This window comes from Myotis brandtii, unplaced genomic scaffold (assembly GCF_000412655.1).
Source record: "Myotis brandtii unplaced genomic scaffold, ASM41265v1 scaffold34, whole genome shotgun sequence".
In the NCBI taxonomy this organism is placed as follows: domain Eukaryota; kingdom Metazoa; phylum Chordata; class Mammalia; order Chiroptera; family Vespertilionidae; genus Myotis; species Myotis brandtii.
In genome coordinates, this window is record NW_005363098.1 from 3,715,936 (window position 1) to 3,736,062 (window position 20,127).

General features: G+C 35.9%; 1 protein-coding gene across 9 annotated transcripts in view; it reads right to left on the reverse strand.

Moving 5' to 3' along the window:
* Positions 1-20,127, reverse strand: part of FBXW7 (F-box and WD repeat domain containing 7, E3 ubiquitin protein ligase) — a 107,556-nt gene that overhangs the window by 81,182 nt on the left and 6,247 nt on the right. For 5 of the 9 annotated variants that reach the window (XM_014543891.1, XM_014543888.1, XM_014543889.1 and 2 more), the window contains exons 1-4: positions 17,896-17,914; positions 14,239-15,050; positions 5,454-5,503; positions 4,218-4,790 (exon numbers count right to left, since the gene is read on the reverse strand). In XM_014543891.1, coding sequence (XP_014399377.1) covers positions 4,218-4,721 — 504 coding nt within the window. In that variant the 5' untranslated portion in view covers positions 4,722-4,790; positions 5,454-5,503; positions 14,239-15,050; positions 17,896-17,914. Of the gene's footprint in view, positions 1-3,454; positions 3,538-4,217; positions 4,791-5,453; positions 5,504-14,238; positions 15,051-17,895; positions 17,920-17,947; positions 18,082-20,127 lie in introns of those variants that run through there. The other 4 variants (XM_014543890.1, XM_014543883.1, XM_014543882.1 and 1 more) reach the window with 4 other exon arrangements.

Sequence of the window (20,127 nt, forward strand, 5' to 3'; positions counted from 1 at the left end):
TTTTTTTTTTTAGTTTTATTCATTTCAAACGGCCGGATCCGGCCCCGCGGGCCGTAGTTTGCCCACGGCTGGTCTAGAATATATGTAGACTTACTTATAGTTCTTCTGAAAATCTTAGTAATGTCTATCTAATTTTACCTAGAGGGCAGCATAGCAGAGAGAGGTTGTTGTTTTTTGAAATTAGGCAAATCTAAATTAAATACCATATTAACCTTAAAAATGGGATTTTAAAAGTGATTATTAAACCTCTACTCTTCTCAAAAGCCACAGTTTAAAGACCTGAAGCTATGGCCTAGGGCAGTGATGGCGAACCTATGACACGCGTGTCAGAGGTGACACGCGAACTCATTTTTTTGATTTTTCTTTGTTAAATGGCATTTAAATATATAAAATAAATATCAAAAATATAAGTCTTTGTTTTACTATGGTTGCAAATATCAAAAAATTTCTATATGTGACACGGCACCAGAGTTAAGTTAGGGTTTTTCAAAATGCTGACACGCCGAGCTCAAAAGGTTCGCCATCACTGGCCTAGGGTAATGTCTGTAGAAGTGTCTTATGTATATAATGATTAAGAATTTAAAGCTGCTTCAAATGAAGTATTTGAAATAGAGAGAGCTTTTCCCTATTTACTGTACTAAACACATTTATACACATGGGTGACTAACATTTTCTTTGTTAGCAACACAATAATAATTGACATTTTTAAAATTTTCTTAAAATATAATAATAAAGTACTCTGGGAATGATCCTGAAGAAAGTTTCAGGAATGGACAAAAACAAAACCAGGCCAATTTCAGATGGAAATCCTACTTACGTAGAAGGGCATTGCTGCCTTAACCATCAAATGGTTTTATATTCTTATTGCCATATTTATGGAGGCAAGTGATCTCAAAATAAACAATATATCAAAAGCATATATACACACATACATGTATATATGTAGATATATGTATATGTACACAACATATAAATGCATACACACATCTATCACTGCTATCAGTACTCAGTATACACCTGTGAGCTTGTATGTACAAAACAATAATTTGTATTCACAACTCAAGAGTCATCAAAATGACTTAAATTCAGTATAGTTTGTTTCTAAGGAGGTACTACATACAACACACATCTAAAAGTTCTGTTTACAATTTCATCTTGAGGGGAAAAAGTAAATAAAGCACCTGTCAAACCTGGGTGCTGGAAGTTTTCCCGCTGAAAATTATGATGGCTTCTCCTGTTAGAAAAAGGTCTGTTTTGTCTAGCTGGCTTTCTTGTTGTAATTGAAAATGTAGCAGAAATCATTGGTGGCTTTGCACTGTTTAGCGAGTCTTTGTTTTGATTACATTTCTTTCTTAAATAAGATAATGCAATTAAATACTAACCCCCATTCCTACAACTGAACCCTCAAAAAAAGAGGAAAGATATAAACTCCCTCTTTGGCATACTAACCTTGAAGGAGAGGGACCAAGAGATGGGGATGAAAGCTGGGCAAACTGCTATGAAAGGTCTGAGCCTTAACAACAAAGCAGGGCTGCAGCAATGAGTGTCAGCCATCTGTCTGAGACCCAAAGCACTGCCTGAACACCTGCAGGGAGGGACGAGAAACTGCCTCAGGTAGTTCCATCTAAATAAAATCTAAACTTGCAGACAGGCTAGGAAATTAGGAATAAACATGTTTCAAGAGTTTAAGTTTCACATGCTGATGCAAAATGACAGCAACTCAAGTATTAAACTAAGTATCTAAGATATATCATTCCAGGTCAATTTAGGTTAAAAGAGATGATGTTAAATCTGTTTGTATATTGTTTATGGGCTAAATCAGTGGTTCCCTGTAAAATTTAAAAATAAGCAAACAGGGATAAGAAGATAAACTGCTACAGTCCTGGTTTGGTGGCTCAGTTAGTTGGAGTGTCATCTCTTACACCAAAAAGGTTGCGGGTTTGATCCCAGTCAGTGTGCATATGGGAGGCAGCCAATCAATGTTTCTCTCTCTCTCTCTCTCTCTCTCTCTCTCTCTCTCTCTCTCTCTTTCTTTCAAAAAAATAAATAAACTTATCCTCGGGTGAGATTAAAAATAAAAGGATAAACTACTACAGACATTATTTATTTTAATGTCTATAAAATAAGTTATTATTCAAGTTAAAATGTTCTTTTCCAAAGAATTAACTCATAAGTCTACTCTAATTGGATATTCATGATTTTTATATAATTTTCAAATGATAAAGAACCAGAAAGCATGCAAAGATAAAGATCTATGGGCACTGACGCTTGAGCGGGGAGGGAGGATAGAAGTTGTTACATACCTCATTCATTCTGAGCATAATTCTTTTTCTTTTCTTTCCTCTTTGAATAGATCATTAGATAACAACACTGCCTAAAATATTGAAAAACTACACAGAATAATACCCATGAAACCTCACATCCCTGCAATCCAGCTTCAACCATCAGCAACTCATGGCCAATCTATACCCTCCTTTTTCTCCCCTTAGGTACTATTTTGAAGCAAAACCCAGACACTATATAATTTAATTCTGACTATATTTTGATGGGGGTGGAAGGGGAGAATACAGCAGAAAGACTGAGTAGTGAGAGAAATAATGCTCCCTCTTTCCATAACCCCCCCAACCCCCCCGGCCATGACCACAATTTTAAGTGATATATCAAGGTATGTTTTGAGGAAAGAAGCCCACATACCACCCCAAAAAAACAAGCACTGGAAGATCAAATTTACTGCAGCTGCCCACTTTTTCCCTCCAGCTCAGACAGACTTCAACGTTTCAGCACCTCCCTGCCTGCCCCGAGTAGCAAAGATAATACTGGGAAGCAGTGACGGTGTGACTGGTTAGTGTATTCCAGTCCCTGATATCAAAGGACTATATCCAATGGAACTGTTTTTCTCAGGACTAGACTAATCGCCAAGTCCCTAAGTTAATAAGATTCCTCCAGTTTAGACAGGAATCTAACTATCCACCTTTTAAAATATGTCTACAGTTGCCCAGCTGGTGTGGCTCAATGGTTGAGTGTTGACCTATAAATCAGGAGATAACGGTTCAATTCCAGATCAGGACACATGCCTGGGTTGCAGGCTCAATCCCCAGAAGGGGGCGTGCAGGAGGCAGTCAATCAATGATTCTTTCTTATCATTGATGTTTCTATCTCTCCCTCACTCTTCCTCTCTGAAATCAATAAAAATGTATTTTAAAAAAATAAATTAAATAAAATATGTCTATGGTTAACTCCATGGGCTACCACTAGGAAAATGAGGTAGGAGGCAGAGATAACAGAGTTATCTCCCAGGAATGGGAAGGGAAAGGAAAACTGCAGGCAAGGAAAGGAGTAGCAGAAACTTAACAGGAAGTTGGAAATCTCAGCCTGGTGACATCATCTCCTCCGACCTCTCACAGTCAAATATCAACCAAAATGATTTGTTAACCTGTAGTAAATATTCAAATACCTTTGAGAAACAAACAGAGTGTTCCACTGAAATGAAGTCAGAAAGAAAATCCAATGATTCTGTTGTTACTGAATATTGTAAATCTGGAGTGAAGTAAGCAGTGATGATAGCACCATGAATTCTTGTTTTTTCATAATGTAGGAAAAATGTTTACTCTTAAATGTCAGTGTCTAGTACTTTATTACTTTTAAAAATACCAACTCAGATTTCACCAATAACCAAATATTAATATTCAGGCTGTAGTCTCACCTTGCTTAACTACATAATAAAGAGACTATTTACAAAGGATAAATTTTAATCATCATAAGAAGAAAACGAATTTGAAGTAACTTCCAATAACTCATGTGTTGGATTAACACCTGTGAACACACAGCCACACCACAGGCTGCATTTTGTAAATAAGAAAGTATTTTTACTACTTGATTTACACAAGTCATGTTTCATCCTAAGCCTCTCCACTGCACACAACCTACTAACCTCTGTCCCAGGAATAAGATTTATAATAAAGTTTGAAATTAATGATTGTTCATAATAATAAATAGGATCAATTACTTTCCCTCCATTTGTAATAAGACTGTGCCAGTATCAGTATTTCTATTTCTAATATTTTTAATACCTTCTGTAAAACAAATATTAGCTCATTTTATTATTACACATCTGAAGAATAATTTTGCAGTAATACAAAGACTGTAAGAAGAGTTTTATTACAATTAATATGGATGTGTAAAATTTCTCAAGTGCACAGCAGACTAAATATACTCACTTTTGTTGTCTTTGTATAGAATGATGAGGAGAGTTGGTGAATAGGCAGGTCCACGATACTACTGGAGTTTGTGACGCTGTTACTATGCATATGTTCATCTTCCCTGCTACTATCATCAGACTGATCAAAATCATCACTCTCCTGGTCCATTTCCTCTTCCTCTTCATCCTCCTCATCTTGTTCCTCAGCATGTTCTTCATCTTCCTCTGGTTCTTCTTGGTTTCCTGAGGAATCCTCATCTACTGAAATAAAGCGATTATTGTTTTCTTCTAATTGTCCTTGCTGGGAATCATTTTGGTCTCCAGGTCTAGGTTCTGCTCCAACAACTTCACCATTCCTTGCGGTGTGTTCCTCCTCTTGTTGCCTTAGCTGTTGCTGCTGCTGTTCCTCCTCCACCACACGATTCATCTGTTCCTCATCTGCCTGGCTTGCGGAAGGGTTGCCTCTCACAGAGCCTCCAGTTCGTCGTCTTTTGCTGCCCACAGAGAGCAGTTCCTGATTCATTTCCAAAAGCCAGCTTGCTACTTCTTGGACCTTGGCTAGACTATCAGAAGATGCAAAGGTTTTCACATTCTGTAGGGGAAAATGAAGGAAGACAAAAAGGTTTGTACAATATACATTATCTCCTACTCTTATGTTTTGTCTATATTCCAAATTTTATTAAAGATTATAAAAAGTATTTGGTGCCACTGAGGCATTAAGATATTTTTTTAGGAATCAGTAGAGAAAGTTTTAAATTGTAAAAGTTATGAAACTTTATAAAAACATACCCCCAAATCACATAGTAAACAGCTTTATTTTAATCTTCTTTTTAAAAATAATTTTAGAATGGAGATTTAATTGCTTTGATCACTAAAAACATTTTGAAATCTTTGATCAGTAGTTCATAAACTATATCTTTTGTAAAACTTCCACAAAATGTTAAAAAGTGTCTCTCACAAAAAAACAAACAAACAAACACCAAAAAAACACCCAGCCAATGCTCAGTTAAGTTCAGGAAATGCTGAGAGAAGCCAAGTTAAAAAGGCTTTTTCACCCTAGGAATTTCCCAAACTTCTCTGATCACAGAACCTTGCCTTTAGACACAATTTTCTGTCAGGTACCAAGTATAATCATTATGAGTTTCACTTTTCACAATAATACAAATCAACTGGATAGCAAATAAACTAAAAAATAAATAAATAAAAAATAAAAATAAATTTTTTTTTTTAAGGAAAAAAGTTCATGAGATCATACCCTCTGACCCAGTAACTCCACTTCTGGCAATCTATCCTAAGGAAGTAATCCTAAAACAGAAAAAAAAATTATGCATAGGATGCTCACTGCAGCTTTATCCACAAAAGCAAAATAAATAAATAAACAACTGTCAATAAAAATAAGGAAAAAAGGAATCCATGAGATAGGATAGATACAGTGCAATCACTAAACATCATGTTCACTTTTAAAAATGTGAAAACATGGATGCTTATATTATGCTAAGAGCAAAATGCAGGGAATTATATAATCACAGTATGGTTTTTAAACTACATAAAGACTAGAAGACAATATTTCAAAATATAAGCTGCATTTAGGCAGTGGTATTATAGATATTTTAAATTTATTTTTACCATATTTCTCAAATTTTATATATCAAGCATATTTACTTTTGTATTTTTTTTAACATAGACTCTAAAATTTCATGACAGAAAATTTTCATAGTGTTTATTCTGAAATTTCATCCTTTGAAGACACATGGACATGTTCAAATAATACCAACTCATTACACAAGTTCATATAAATTCCTTTAAAATATCTTTAAGGTTTAAGATATGCAAAGTACAATATCCATTTCTATCACACCTTAAGAGTAACCATATTATATCACAATGGTGTGTGGATAAACCACTTATTTACTTTTCCAACCTTGCCACTAGATGGCTGATCCCCAAAATGTCCACAGTTCTCATTGCAAGCTTTGAAACAGGGCCAAGAAAGTCTGAAACATAGTTTGAAAATAGCAACATTTAATGGTATTTTCTCTAATCTACACTTTCCAAGAAATAAGCTATATTGTGGGGTGGGGTTTAGGGGGGACGGAATTCTTGAATTCTAATTATACTAGAAATGTTAAGTGTAGAAAGAGAAGAGTTCCAAAAATTGAGCCCTTAAGCATTCTGAAAGAAGGAAGTAAACCAGCAAAGATGATTAAGAAAGAATATCAAGAATGAGTGGTATCCTTAAAGCCACATAAAGCATATCCAAGAGGAGAAAGTAAATAATAACAACCATTGTGATAGATCAATGGGATGAAGACAAAGAACTGACAACTGGATTTAGCAACACAGAAGTCAATAGTAATGGGAGCGATTTTTGGTAGTTGAAGTTTCATTAAAGCAGAGTTAAGATACTGGGAAGAGAATAGAGATGGTCAATATGGACAAGTTAGAAGTCTGCTGCAAAAGAGAACAAACAAGGGAGTGGTAATTGATAGGGGAAATGGGTAATTGGTAGAGAAGATTTTTTATTCTTTAAGATTGAAGAATTAGCAACATATCTGTATAATGGCAAGAATGACCCAGTACAAAACAAAAAATTGATAATGTAAGCAAGAAAGAGAAGAAATAATTATGTTCTTAGTTGTTAAAAGGGGATGAGAAAGAATTCAAAAGTGTAAGACCTGGTTTTAGTTAGGAAACTGAATACGTCATTTAAGGTGCCAGATGGAAAAACAGAGTGGTATTATAGGTGCTTTAAATTTATTTATTTATTTTTTTACTATATCTCTCAATGTGGAAACAATAAAAAAACAGATGAGATTTTTATAGTGGCAGGAGTCTTTGGAAGTCCCCTTCTCATTCCTTTTGTTTTTTAACTGGTTAAAGTAGGAAGCAAGATCATCAGCTGAGGTATTCAAAATTTGAAAGAGACATGAAATAGTCCTTTAGGGTGAGAGGAAGGGAACTTCCCTTGGTGCATGTAATTTTGGTGATCAAATGTAATCAATAAACCATGATGTAATATATATTAAATGGGGCTTTTAAAAGTCAAGTGACTCTTATTTGCAACTCAGACTAGCACAATATAAAACTTCCATTTGACGTGGACTGAAACCATCAAATATTAATAACTATATCAGGTTTGAACAAGGATAGAAGGTAAAGTTCCTTAGAAAAAGCACATTAAATCTATCCACTGTTTTCAGAAGGTAAACTCCAGAAAACAAAGGTCATCAAAACCTTAGCAGCTAATATATGTCGAAGACAAACTGAAAAACATCACAGGAAAGCAGGTTAAAAATAAGATACTGAAAAACACCGACCTAAATCACAAGTGAATATATATCGTATCCCAATTATATAAAGGTAAATCTCTTGTACATAGGTTTTCTTCAAAGAGAGAATAAAAATCTTTCTTTAGTAACTATATCTAAGGTAGCTTTCTCAACACTGACAAGGACATTTTCACTTGCATGTTTATACACAGAACACATGAAATCAGGGACAATGCCTGGGATGATGCAGGCCCCAAGCAAATTACCCTTTGTGTGCCCAAACTAACAGGCATATTTTTACAAGATTGAAACAGGTTGAGTGACACATTAAGAGTAACTTACAAAGTGAAAAGATGAGAGAACAAAGTTCATAAAACAAGTCATAAAGAATAGCAAGCAGCCTATCAACAAATAGAAAATTTATTATTGGCATTTCTAAAATAGTACCAGAACTGATCATCAATGAACAGTTCTGTCACCAATTATAAATAACAAAAATTCAAATCTCTATCTTTGTGGAACTTTGTGTTATATCAAGGGAACAGAAAAGAGTGCCTTAATTTAAGCCAATAAAGTTCAGTGACTGTCATATTTACAGTGTGACATGTAAATATCTTTCAAATTAATGCAGATTCTTATAAACAGACCTGATCAAAACTGGTAAATCCAAGCAGAAAAATAAAATTTAAAGCATAGGTAATGTAAAATAAACAACACAGCTAAAAGTGAGATGACAGGAATTCCAGAATATTAGAAGAGGCTGAAAATATCTGATAGGCAGGTAAAATTTTTTTCAAGTAGTATATAGTGGATTGGATTTCTCTAACCTATTTTGGTAATGGAAATGGGAATGAACATATAAATTTTCATTTTCTGTTGATACTCATAAAATTAAACAAAAACTGTATTCATAAGTCTGGTGAGTTGGCTCAATTGGTTGGAACGTCCTCCCATGCACCAAAAGGTTGCGGGTTCGATCCCTGGTCAGGGAGTTTACAGGAAGCAAGTGACCGATGTTTCTCTCTCACATCGATGTTCCTCTCTGTCTCTCCCTCTTTCTCTCCTCCTCTCTCTCTCTCTCTCTCTCTCAACATATCCTCAGGTGAGGATTAAAAACAAAAACCAGTATTTCTATAAAATTAGTTCTAACAATAATCTAATAAGTAAGCTAATGGCCTAATTAAAAGAATATTTATCCAATAATTAATAAGAAATCAATCAGCTCCTAAATATTTTAAGGGGTAGAAAACACCTTTAAAAAAATAGTTTATAAAACCCCACAGTTTTCTAAAAAATTAAGTACCCATGATCTAAAACTTGAAACTGCCATACAGGAAAAATAATAAATGAAGTATTATCAAAAGAATACATACTCTTGCTGTTGAAATTCTAATTCTAAACTTTTTTAAAGAAAACTTCTTGTATAATTTCGGATTTGTGTCATAAAAATACAAATATCAATAAACAGAATCCTACATATACCCTAAAAAAAAAATCAAAGTAAAATGCCAGGATGCTTTTATTTCTTCTTACCAGTAGAAGTATACAATGTCAACACAGATTAAATACGTCACTTATGTTTTTATCAATAAATGGTGAGATCACACTGGAGGTCAGTAAAATAAAATCTGGTGGCTAATATATTGACATTAAATTGTAGAATTTCCTTGAGTGGCATAATGAATGAAAATGATTCAAAGTAAGGACAGACAAGCAATTGAGTAAGAGATTAAGTAAATTTCTCAAGATTGCCAGCTTCTAGCAAAGCAGCCCTCAACTGAGTTTTTTCATGTGCCTCAGTCTACATAACTACATAAGAATATACTCTCTAACACTGATAGTACCTTCTTTTCCAAAACCAGAATCACTATAATCCCTATTTACTGAGCCCTCAATATGTTTCTGGATCATATTAATTTTCTAGACAATAATATTTCTTTAAAAGTTAATCAATGGCTTTTAACCTGACCAAAACCCATAGTAAAATTAGATTTTACATTATAACTCTGTATACATGTGTTTAAATAGACCTAAAACAGTGATTTCAGAGAGAGGGGATTACGAAATGTTTTACATACCTTAAGTCTGTAAGTCACCACCCTTAATTAAACACAGTCTGTTCTCATTATTTACAGTAACTGTGTTCTATAAAATTGCCACAAACACTGAACCATAGCTCCTAGGAGAAACACAGGGTTAAGTTTCTGAAAGCCTCTGGTCATGACATTTTTGCCAACCGATCAATACATAATGAGGGTTTCTATTTAAAGACATGGTATTTAAAAATATTATTTCTGATTTGGTAACACTGACCTCCCGGTCAACAGCATTATAGCTCATGCCTGAACAAAGCTTATCCAACCCCGGTATGTCCTGCATAAGGCACAACACAACACTAGGCAGCACCTCATCACTGCATGAGAACCATTTTAAACACCAATAAAAGCACGAAAAACTTTTAGTGAAAAATGTTTCACTAAATGGACTTGGAAAAGGAAAAAATTATAGTATGAGAGCTGAAATAAGAAGGCAGAGTGTCACCTTGTTCGATCTCACTTGGGAACATGAGTGCCAGGTGACAAATGTTTTCATCCTCTGTGCATGGGCATGTCCATAAATGACTGTGAAAGGATATAAGTATTGACTTGGTGTTATAAATACATTTTAGCCAGGCCGGTGTGTCTCAGTGGTTGAGTGTCGACCTCAGAACCAGGAGTTCATGGTTCAATTCCCAGTCAGGGCATATGCCCGAGCTGCGGGCTCAATCCCCAGTGTGATCCCCAATGATTCTCTCTCATTTATGTTTCTATATCTCTCTCTCCCTCTCCTTTCCTCTCTGAAATCCATTTTTAAAAGCCATATTTTTTTAAAAATACATTTTAGTGAGTAGGTGAATTCACAAATACAGAATCTGCAAATAATTAGGATGGACTGTACCTACTTAATCTAACTCCTCTAGACAGAGCACTGCATGCAATGCAAGATTCACACAGTATTCTGACATCAATGAAAAAGCCACAGCATTAACTATTGTTATGATTCTGGTGATCTAAAAGAGGAGAAATGATTAGAGAAAGCTCCAATATAGATATTCATCACCAAATTTTTCAAAAAAAAATCAAATAAATAAAGTTGTACTTTTTATAAAGTAATCACTGGATTACTTTTCCTTTTGTAAGAGGAGGAACAGTGTTCTTGTGGCAGCATCTTTCACTGTAGTGTGAAGTCCAGAGAGGTCCTAACCTAAGGGTGCCTAAAGGGGGAGACACAGTCAGCTCCATACCAAGATGAAGTGACATAATGATTTTACTCTCAAAACTTCAAAATTAAGGTTATTTAGGTAAAGCAGAACTATTTCGTGACTTTTCGCAAGTCCTAGAAAATACAGGGTAACTTTTAGTCCTCGTACCTGTTGACTCAGTGATACTTCAGACCTAATTTCAGTGCTTTTATTTTTTTAACCAGTTTCTCACAAACTTTTCAACTAGTTTCTTATGAACCTTGCTTTCAAAAGCCCTTTGATTAACTAAAATCATTTGAACTGCTCATCTCAGAATGCTTAAAAGAATCAAAGTGGGAGTAGTACACATTAAGCAAACAGCTCTGAAAGCCTGTCTCAGAGTGAACTAGAGTTAGGGGCCTCAAACAAGAGTCCAAGACAAAGACTAACCTTGAAACCGTAAGAAACACTGAGGAATACTGGTTACCCCAAGCATGTCAAACTCGTGGCCAGCGGGCCACATGCCTTGGGTGTGCAGCCCACTGGCCGCGAGTTTGACATGCTTGAGGTACTCTAATAAAGTAAGGTGTGACTTAAGCAAATTGCCAGAGACTCCAAATAACTGTGCAATATTAATATTTTCAGAAGTTACATGGCAGGCAGGATCCATTACGTTTGAGCTAAATAGTCATTTAAAAAACTTAAGACAAAGATGGCAAGAAAAGAAACTACAGTGTACTAATCACCAGAAGGAAATTCAGAGCTTCGAATCACATTCCGCAAGGAGTTTAGGATATTCACTAAATTCTAATAGGGCTTCCCTAACCACCAGTCGTCCTCTTCTGGCCACACGGCTTACTCACTCTGACTTCATATTGTAACTCTCTATACTCCAAATTAACAATTTATTTGTTAATTACTATGGTCAAACTGATTAATACTAAGTATCTGTAATACACGATAAAGTAAGATCACTCTGCTAATGCAAAATCCAAAGAAAGCCTTCCCCTCTCATTCAGAATAAAAGTATTTTGCCCTAGCCGGTTTGGCTCAGTGGATAGAGCATCAGCCCAAGGACTGAAGGGCCCCGGGTTTGATTCAGGTCAAGGGCATATACCTTGGTTGCAGGTTCAATCCCCGGCCCTGGTGGGGGTATGTGCAGGAGGCAACCAATTGATGTGTCTCTCTCACAGTGAGGTTTCTTTTTCTCTGTCTCTCCCACTCCCTTACACTCTCTCTAAAAATCGGCAGGGGAAAAAAATATCTTCGAGTGAGGATTAACAACAATAAAAAAGGGTGTTTTTTTTTTTATGGTTGTCTGTTAGGTCTTATATAACCTACACATATCCCACTATTCTGAGCTCATATTCTACTATTCTCTTTTTCACTTTGCTCCACTCTTTCTGTCCTTGTTCTTTCTTAAAGAGCCTTTGCACTGGCTATCACCTCTGCCAAATATTCTCCCCCATATATCTGCATGGTTCTTCCCATTACTTCCTTCAGGACTATGTTCAAATATCTCCTAATCAATGATGCTTTCCCTGATCATCCTATTTAAAATAATAATTCCCGTGCATCACATTCCCTTTCCTCCTTGCCTTCTCCACAGCACTGTACGAAAGCACTGGAATGGTGCCTGCTATGTGAGTGACTACCCATTTATTCATGTATTATCTGCCTCTTCCCACTAGAATTTAAGTTCCATAAAGAAAGAGACTTTTCTTTCCACCACTGTTATCTTAAGCACCTACAAAAATGCTTGCCTCAGCAGGTCCTCATAGCATTTGTTTAGTGAGTAAATAATTATTAAATCTTTTAAAAGTCAGTGATGTGCTGAGCATTCTTTCTCTACCAAAGAAGAACTTTAAAGCAAGCCACAAATATAATATCAATTGCTTTAAACAAATTTTTAAAAGTTGGAGTCTGCACTAAGCAAGTCACTTGTAGTACTTTGAAACTGATAAGGTATAAATATATATTAACATTTATTTATAAACTAGAGGCCTGGTGCACGAAATTCGTGCAAGAGTAGGCCTTCCTTCCTCCAGCTGCTGGCACCGGCTTTCCTCTGGCACCTGGGACCCGGGCTTCCCTCCCAGTCCTGGCTTCATCAGGAAGGACGTCTAGTCTAATTAGCATATTATGCTTTTATTATTATAGATTATCTTCTAAGTCATTAAAATCATTATGTCTGTCAAATTTCTTGTTATTTTCAGCACATCCCATAAAAAACAAATATGTGATTTAAAAGATTAATGCTTTTTGAGTGATTCTAGTTCCAAAGCTCCTATGCGTCAGATAACTCGGAAGTAATATATGTAATTAAAGTGACAATCTTCCAGAGACTGCAAAAGTGGCTGATCAAAAGTGGCTTAACAAAATCAACACAAAATGATTATGGAGAATATTATCATATAAAGAGCAAGTATTCAAGTTTTATAATTTTGAACTGAAAATTTTAAATCCACGTCTCATCAATCATATAAATATATCTTTACTAAAAAGGACACAAAACACTATTTCTCAATCCACATGGCAGTATCTATTTGTTACTTATAATACATATATCTGTATTGACCAAATTTAATTCTTCATTCCCACTCACCTCCACTAACTGCAATCAGGGTTTACTCTATTATAACTAAATTATAAACTGTTTGCTAAACCCCAATGGATCTTTTACCATTTTTGTAGCTTTTTACATTGTTGAATAAGCACTCTCTCTCCTTTACAACTCTCTTGTCCCATAGTTTCCCTAGATATCATCCTTTCATGGTATCATCCCTCAGGCAGCACTGTTGTTCTTCACTGCCAGCTCCTTCCTTCTCTGCAGTTTCTTTGAAACCTAGGGTTTCAACTATCACATAGAAGCTAATGACAACCAATTCTATTATCTCCAGCCAAACCCCCATACTGAGCCTATTAGGTTTACCAGGATGTCTGACAGTCAACCTAAATTCATTATTTTAAAACCCAAATCCTGTTTGCACTCATAGACTCTCACCTCCCCCCGCCCCATTTTTCTTAGATCCTCCTATTTTCTTTACATCTCTAAATAGAACCATATTCTAGCCAATTACATATTTAAGAAACCCAGATGGCTCTTCCATTCCCTTCTACAATGCCCTCTCTCAACAATTTAATGCTAAGGCCATTAGGTGAAGCCAAGCAAGTTAGATACTTGTGTGAGAAGCAGGGTAACAGTCCAGCAGAGAAGAGTCAGTCCAAAAAGAGGACTATCTCATGTATGTGAGGGAGGGGACGAGAAGTAGGCCAAAATGGAGTGACAAAGCCTGACTATGAGAAGGGTGAGAAGGGATCCATATATAGTGGACAAGCCCAGAGGGTCAAAGACAAAGTCGAATGAAAATGTCTGTTTGAGTGGGGGTATAAAGGTGAGCAGGGTAAGAAAGGTATTCAAAAGTGGGATGATGTCAAAGCCCAAATGGGATGAGGAAAGTAGGATTCGCCATATGCTGTCCTGCTCAATATCCCTCTCACAGAACCTGCTATGAGGAGCAGAGCTGCTGGACAGCCCCCAGGTCCCTCACCTTGGAATTCACTGCAACATTCACTCCTGGCCATGCTTCCTCTAGGCTGCTCCCAGCAAATGATTGAACACGGTGAGAATACTCCAATAGCCAACTCTGGATGGGGGACTTCCTGCACATCAAATCTTGTGTGGACATCTGTTTCTCTGGGGACTGAATCGACTCAGAATGCATCCCTGTACTCTGGTGTCAAAAACTCTTGAGACGAAATAAAGTTCTGGAAGATGCTTCAAAATGACTAACTTCATTAAGCAAAGGTCACTTCACTCCAGAATGTTTAAAGAACATTTCCTACTACATAAAGAGATCCAGTGGCTTAGCAGAGAAAAGTTCTCAACAGGGTATTTGAGCTGAAAGGGGTCCTTTTAAGACAGTAGAAGGCTAGATTTTTGTTGAGTGCTGTGATGAAGAATGGCTGCAGAAACTAGCCAATGTAGCACTTACTCTTCAGTCCCTGTAAAGTATGAGGAAAATGTTTTTTACTTCAAGGGACAAGATTCTTGGATTTTTTTTTAAATTAACTTTTGGAAAACATCATGTTACAAAAAGAAATCTTGGAAAGTGTCCTCTGCTGCTTGGGCCCGAGTGTAGAAGGATATCAGCAAGTCTCAAGTCTTGTGGAAACCACCTGGAGAAGTTGCAGAAAAAAACTGAACAGATTATCCTTCCCTTTCAACACAAGTGTATCACTGGTGAACTCTTTCTGAATCTTCTGATTGTGAGAATTTGACTTGAGAAAAAAGGAAGAAAAGCTGTGGTCTTACACATTCAAGATGAGTTTTACTGATCTGTCCCAGACAAGTGCTGAATTTCTGTGAAGAAAAGAATAACCTGCTGTTCATAGGAAAACAATGGACATTATGCTGAAATTTTTAACGCCTCACACATTTAAACATCTGTTTCTTATTCAATGAACATCAAGAGCAAGCTAAGAAATGGTCTCATTTAAGTAGAAAAGGAAATTTGTATGTGCTCACTTATCTCATGTTTGACCCTGAATTGGTATTTGTGAAGCAAAGAACAAGCACAGCAGGTAAATATAATTTTTACATAAAAGAGGTAAATTTGCACTAAAGAGGAAAATACAATTTTATTTTTATTTTTAAGATTCAAAAATATTTTGTGTATATATGAGCCTATAAAAGAAGTAATCTAATTGCTAGGCCTACATTTGAGCCTGATCATATAATTGAGTAAGAAAATGTTTTTCTTTTACTTTAATTTTATTTTTAAATTACAGTTAACATTCAATTTATTTTATATTAGTTTCAGGAGTACAGCTTAGAGGTTAGACAATTATATAATTTATGACGTGATCAGCTGACAATTCTAGTACCCACCTGGTACCATACATAGTTATTAAACTATTATTGACTATCACTATAAGGCCCTTTTTTTCAAAATTTTGTATGAAATTATACCTAGGCAATATTTTTATTCATATTGCTTTGGCTTATGCTTTTAGTAGATCAACTATTCAACACTACCAATAAATTTTTATATTATAAACAACATTAATTAAAATTAACTTACAATCTTTAATTTAAATCTGTTGAGGCTACATTAAGAAAAATTAAGTCTCGTTTTGGCTTAAGCTAGTTATGCAAACTTTTTACATTTCTTATGAGTTTGCAAAATTTATGAAAATATAAAAAAGATTAATTTCAAGGAAAGTAAGTTAAGATTAATTACCAGGGGACTGTATTTTCCCCCAAGAAAAGTTGGCTAAAACGTCATTTTTAGTTTTAAATATTGGGGGTGGACGGGAATTACTCTTGCATTTACTGTATCTCATTTGGATCTCATACAGTAGAAATCGGTGGTAAGGTCTATTTGGAAAAGGTAAAAAAGATAAAGTAGTAAAGTAAGAAAGAAAGAACTTGTGTTTCCTCTACTTGCTCTACTAACTTATATTACAGCTGACATCCTTTGTGTGAAGAGGAACCACACAAAAAAGGAGGCTAATGAATCTGCCATCAGAAACAGATCCACAGAAAAAGAGCATTCTCTACTCAAAAGAGCACTGACAATTATCAATGAATTATATCTACAACTTACTGATTGAGTTAAGGTACCATGAGCTGTAGATATAATTTTTATGTAGGGGTTCTCAAGATCAGATAACTATTTTAAGTGTTCTCCCAGTGCAAAAAAAACTGAGAGGCTGAAAGTAAACATTAGTGATAGGATAATTGAAAATATGTTTACCTAACAAAAAGCAATGAGAGTAACACAGCATCACTTCTGTGATATTTCTGCAAATGATGCATAACCTGAATCCATGAATGAGGAAACATCAGACAACCCCAAATTAAGGTTCCAAATTCAAAATGACCAGCCTATAATCTTCAAAAGTGGTAAAGGAATGAAAGCAAAGATCAAGAAACTGTTCCAGATACATGACAACTAAATGCAACCCACAATTTGTTCTATAAGATATTATCTAAACAACTGGTAAAACTCAAATGGGGCCTGAGGATAGATAATGCCAACATCCTGATTTTAATGGTTCTATTGTGATTGTGCAGGAGACTGTCCTTGTTTACAAGAAATGCATATTCAAGTATTTGAAGAATATAGTGCATCATGATGGCAACTTATCAAATTATTCTGGCGCAATATAATTTCTTATACTGTACTTGGAACTTTTCTGAAAGTTAAAAAAGGGGGGAGGGAGAGAACCGGGAGTCATTCTCCTTCCCATCAAACTACCTTTGCCTTGTTCCCACACTTCTGCCACTCACTCATTTCATCACTATGTCCTCCTAAGTGTACCTCTTAAGTAGCTCTACAACCAATTCCACTTCTCCAGTACTATTTAATAAGCAGATACCATAGGTCTCTTGCCCAAACTATTTGAATAGCATCCCTAGTATTCTTCCTATTTCTGTCTCCCACCGTTCTCATCTGTTCTCTAAACTGCTGCTAGAACATGAAATATCAATGCCTCAGTGGCAGTTTCTAAACTCTTTTTACATGCTGAACCATTTGTTCAACGAAGGCAAAACATCGAACAGGTAAAGAGAGACCATATAAGGGAGGTAGGCACAGGGGAGAACACAGTGTGCAGGGAGAACTGGCAACCCCTGAGTAATGCTGCAGAACTTTTGAAAACTACTATTTTACAGGATAAAGACTAAACTCCTAAACACAACACGCAAGATATTCCTAATCTGCTCTCTCTATCCTTCAATACACACTGGTTTGTCTAAATCTGCACATTACCCAACAACATTGATCTACTTGTATTCTACCAATATGCTGTATGTTCTCATATGTCTAAACCTTTGCAAATGATGTTTTTTCCCTCTTTGACATATTTCTTTTTTTTTTTTTTTATCCTCACTCCAGGGTATTTTTTCCATTGATTTTTAGAGAGTGGGAGGAAGGGAGGAGGGGGAGAGAGAGAAAAACATCGATGTGAGACACATGAGTTGCACATACCCAGACCCAGGCAGGGGATTGGACCTGCAACCGAGGTACACGCCCTTGACAGGGAATCCAACCCCAGATCCTTGTGGTGGGGAGGCAATGCTCTAACCACTGAGAGAAACTAGTCAGGGCTGACATATTTCTTTGTTCACTGTTTAGTAACCCTATCTGGCAATGTAAGTCACCTTCCCTCACTCTCCTATTCCTCTGTGTCACAGAACTTACTGAAATTGGCAGGTACAGGTCTTGAATACAAGGACTTCCCTCTTCTACTTACAAAAAGGGTAGAAAATACCAGATATGATCACATCAGAGAGCCAGGATAAAAGTTCAGAATACTGATTTTTCCACTTCAACAGGCAAGGTGGCAGTTTTCCAGAGTCCACAACTCCTGGTATTGAGGAGTCAGCCCTGTGAAACATTCCAGAGCAGGTAGAACTTTGAATGAAGAATATGATAGGGCTACATAAACAACTGTACTAGAAGGAACAATATCTGTATCTACTATGTTAATAAGGAGCCAATAACTACAGGACCAAAGAAAACAGAATCTGCTAAATCTCAGGAATAACTTAGAATCTTTAAGGAAAGCCTGAACACAATGAGCAAGTACTGACTCAAATCCTTGTAGCTTTGGCCTATACTCTGACTCACTATCATTTCACAAGAATTTTTTAACTTCAGAAAAGGCACTACTGTAATATAGAAAGTTACTGTCTGTAGAACACTCGTGAGTCTTTTTTAATAGGGTTCCCATCTTCTTAATAAGCATAATTTTTGCAAGGCAGCATTGTAGAGCACCTGGGAGAAAACTGTCTTCTTGCTATTTGCTTTTTAAATTTAAGAATCCTATTCTCATTTGCTACTGTTTGATGCTCCCTTGCCTGGGTTCCTGGGAGGTTTCAGTCGGTATGTATGCTATTAGAATTCAGTAACTCCTTCCAGATTTCCTTTCTTCCTCTCTGAGGCAAAACAATTACCTCATTTAGTTGAATATGCCAAAGAATCAATATTCACGGAGAGACTTACATCTTCCTCTTCAAATTCTTGGCAAGAAGGTTGGGTGGACATACTGGGGGAAGATACTGCCTGACTGTGTGGTTTCAGAAAATGTATAAAATGAAAAAGAGAAATATTTAAACTCTACTATGTTCCAGGCACTGGGGATATAATGTTGACCAAAGACATCGCTCTGCACCCTAAAAACTCATGAGAAAAACATCTTCATATATATAAGTATAATAGAAACCAGGTAAAATAAATTTCATTCTAGCTTGACTCCATTACCGCCCACCAATATCACCCCATCACCACAACCAAGAAAATCCCAAAAACAAAACATCTAAAACATAATTCTAATACCAAGAAACATTTATAGTCCACTTAAAATGATTGCTTTCTTTCTTTTTCTTTCTTCCTTTCTTAGTAAAGTCTGAGAGTTATTATTTTTTTTAATGGTAAGAAATATCATGATTTTTCTTACAAAGATGTTCTCTATATATGTAGAAATAAAGCAACACTGTCATAATGATTAAATCAGTAAACTAGACCCCTTATGTGATGATCTTTCATTTTTCAGACAGGACATTTTTAAAATTTTTCAGGTTATAGAACAGTATTTCTAGACAAACCTAACAAGGCAGTAGTTGTAAAACACTCTGAAACTTCTAAACACCCTCAATTTCAGTACAAACAATGCTGTGTTGTACCCTCAATCTAACACTAAGAGGAAGCATTGTGGGTTGGTCACAACATGAATTCCTTATCACAATGAGGACTGCTTAAGGATCTTACCACTAACCTCAGCCATTCAAATAACCGGGAAGACCACAATGATGCCCACTGCTCTCCAGAACCCCTGGAGTTCAGATTTGTTAGAAGAAATATTTCCTAGATCTTCAAGATTCTGGATAGGAATCCTTCATTCTGAAGTTATTCCTCTCACCCAGATAAAACAGAGTTAATTCAAAATAATAATAATTAATGTAAGACTATAAAAGTATGCCTTCTACTACAGGAATTCAGAACCCAGAGAATCTTATAGGTTAAGAAGTCTGTTTCACATTCAGATGAGTAAAAATGCTTCCACTGCATTCATATAACAGCAAACCAACGTTGCTCACTAGAGACCAACACGATGTCAGTTACAGCATATTCATTTAATCAAGAACCCTGAGATCTTATTCCCATTTTATAAAACAAGAACTGTGCTTGGATTAAGGTTACTTGCCCAAGATTTATAGTTAGCAAGACTTAGTAACATGTTTGAAATACAGATATGCCTGAGCCAAGGTTTGTTAAGTTCATTCCACTAGGCCAGTGGTCGGCAAACTCATTAGTCAACAGAGCCAAGTATCAACAGTACAACGATTGAAATTTCTTTTGAGAGCCAAATTTTTTAAACTTAAACTATATAGGTGGGTACATTGTTATTAACTTAATTAGGGTACTCCTAAG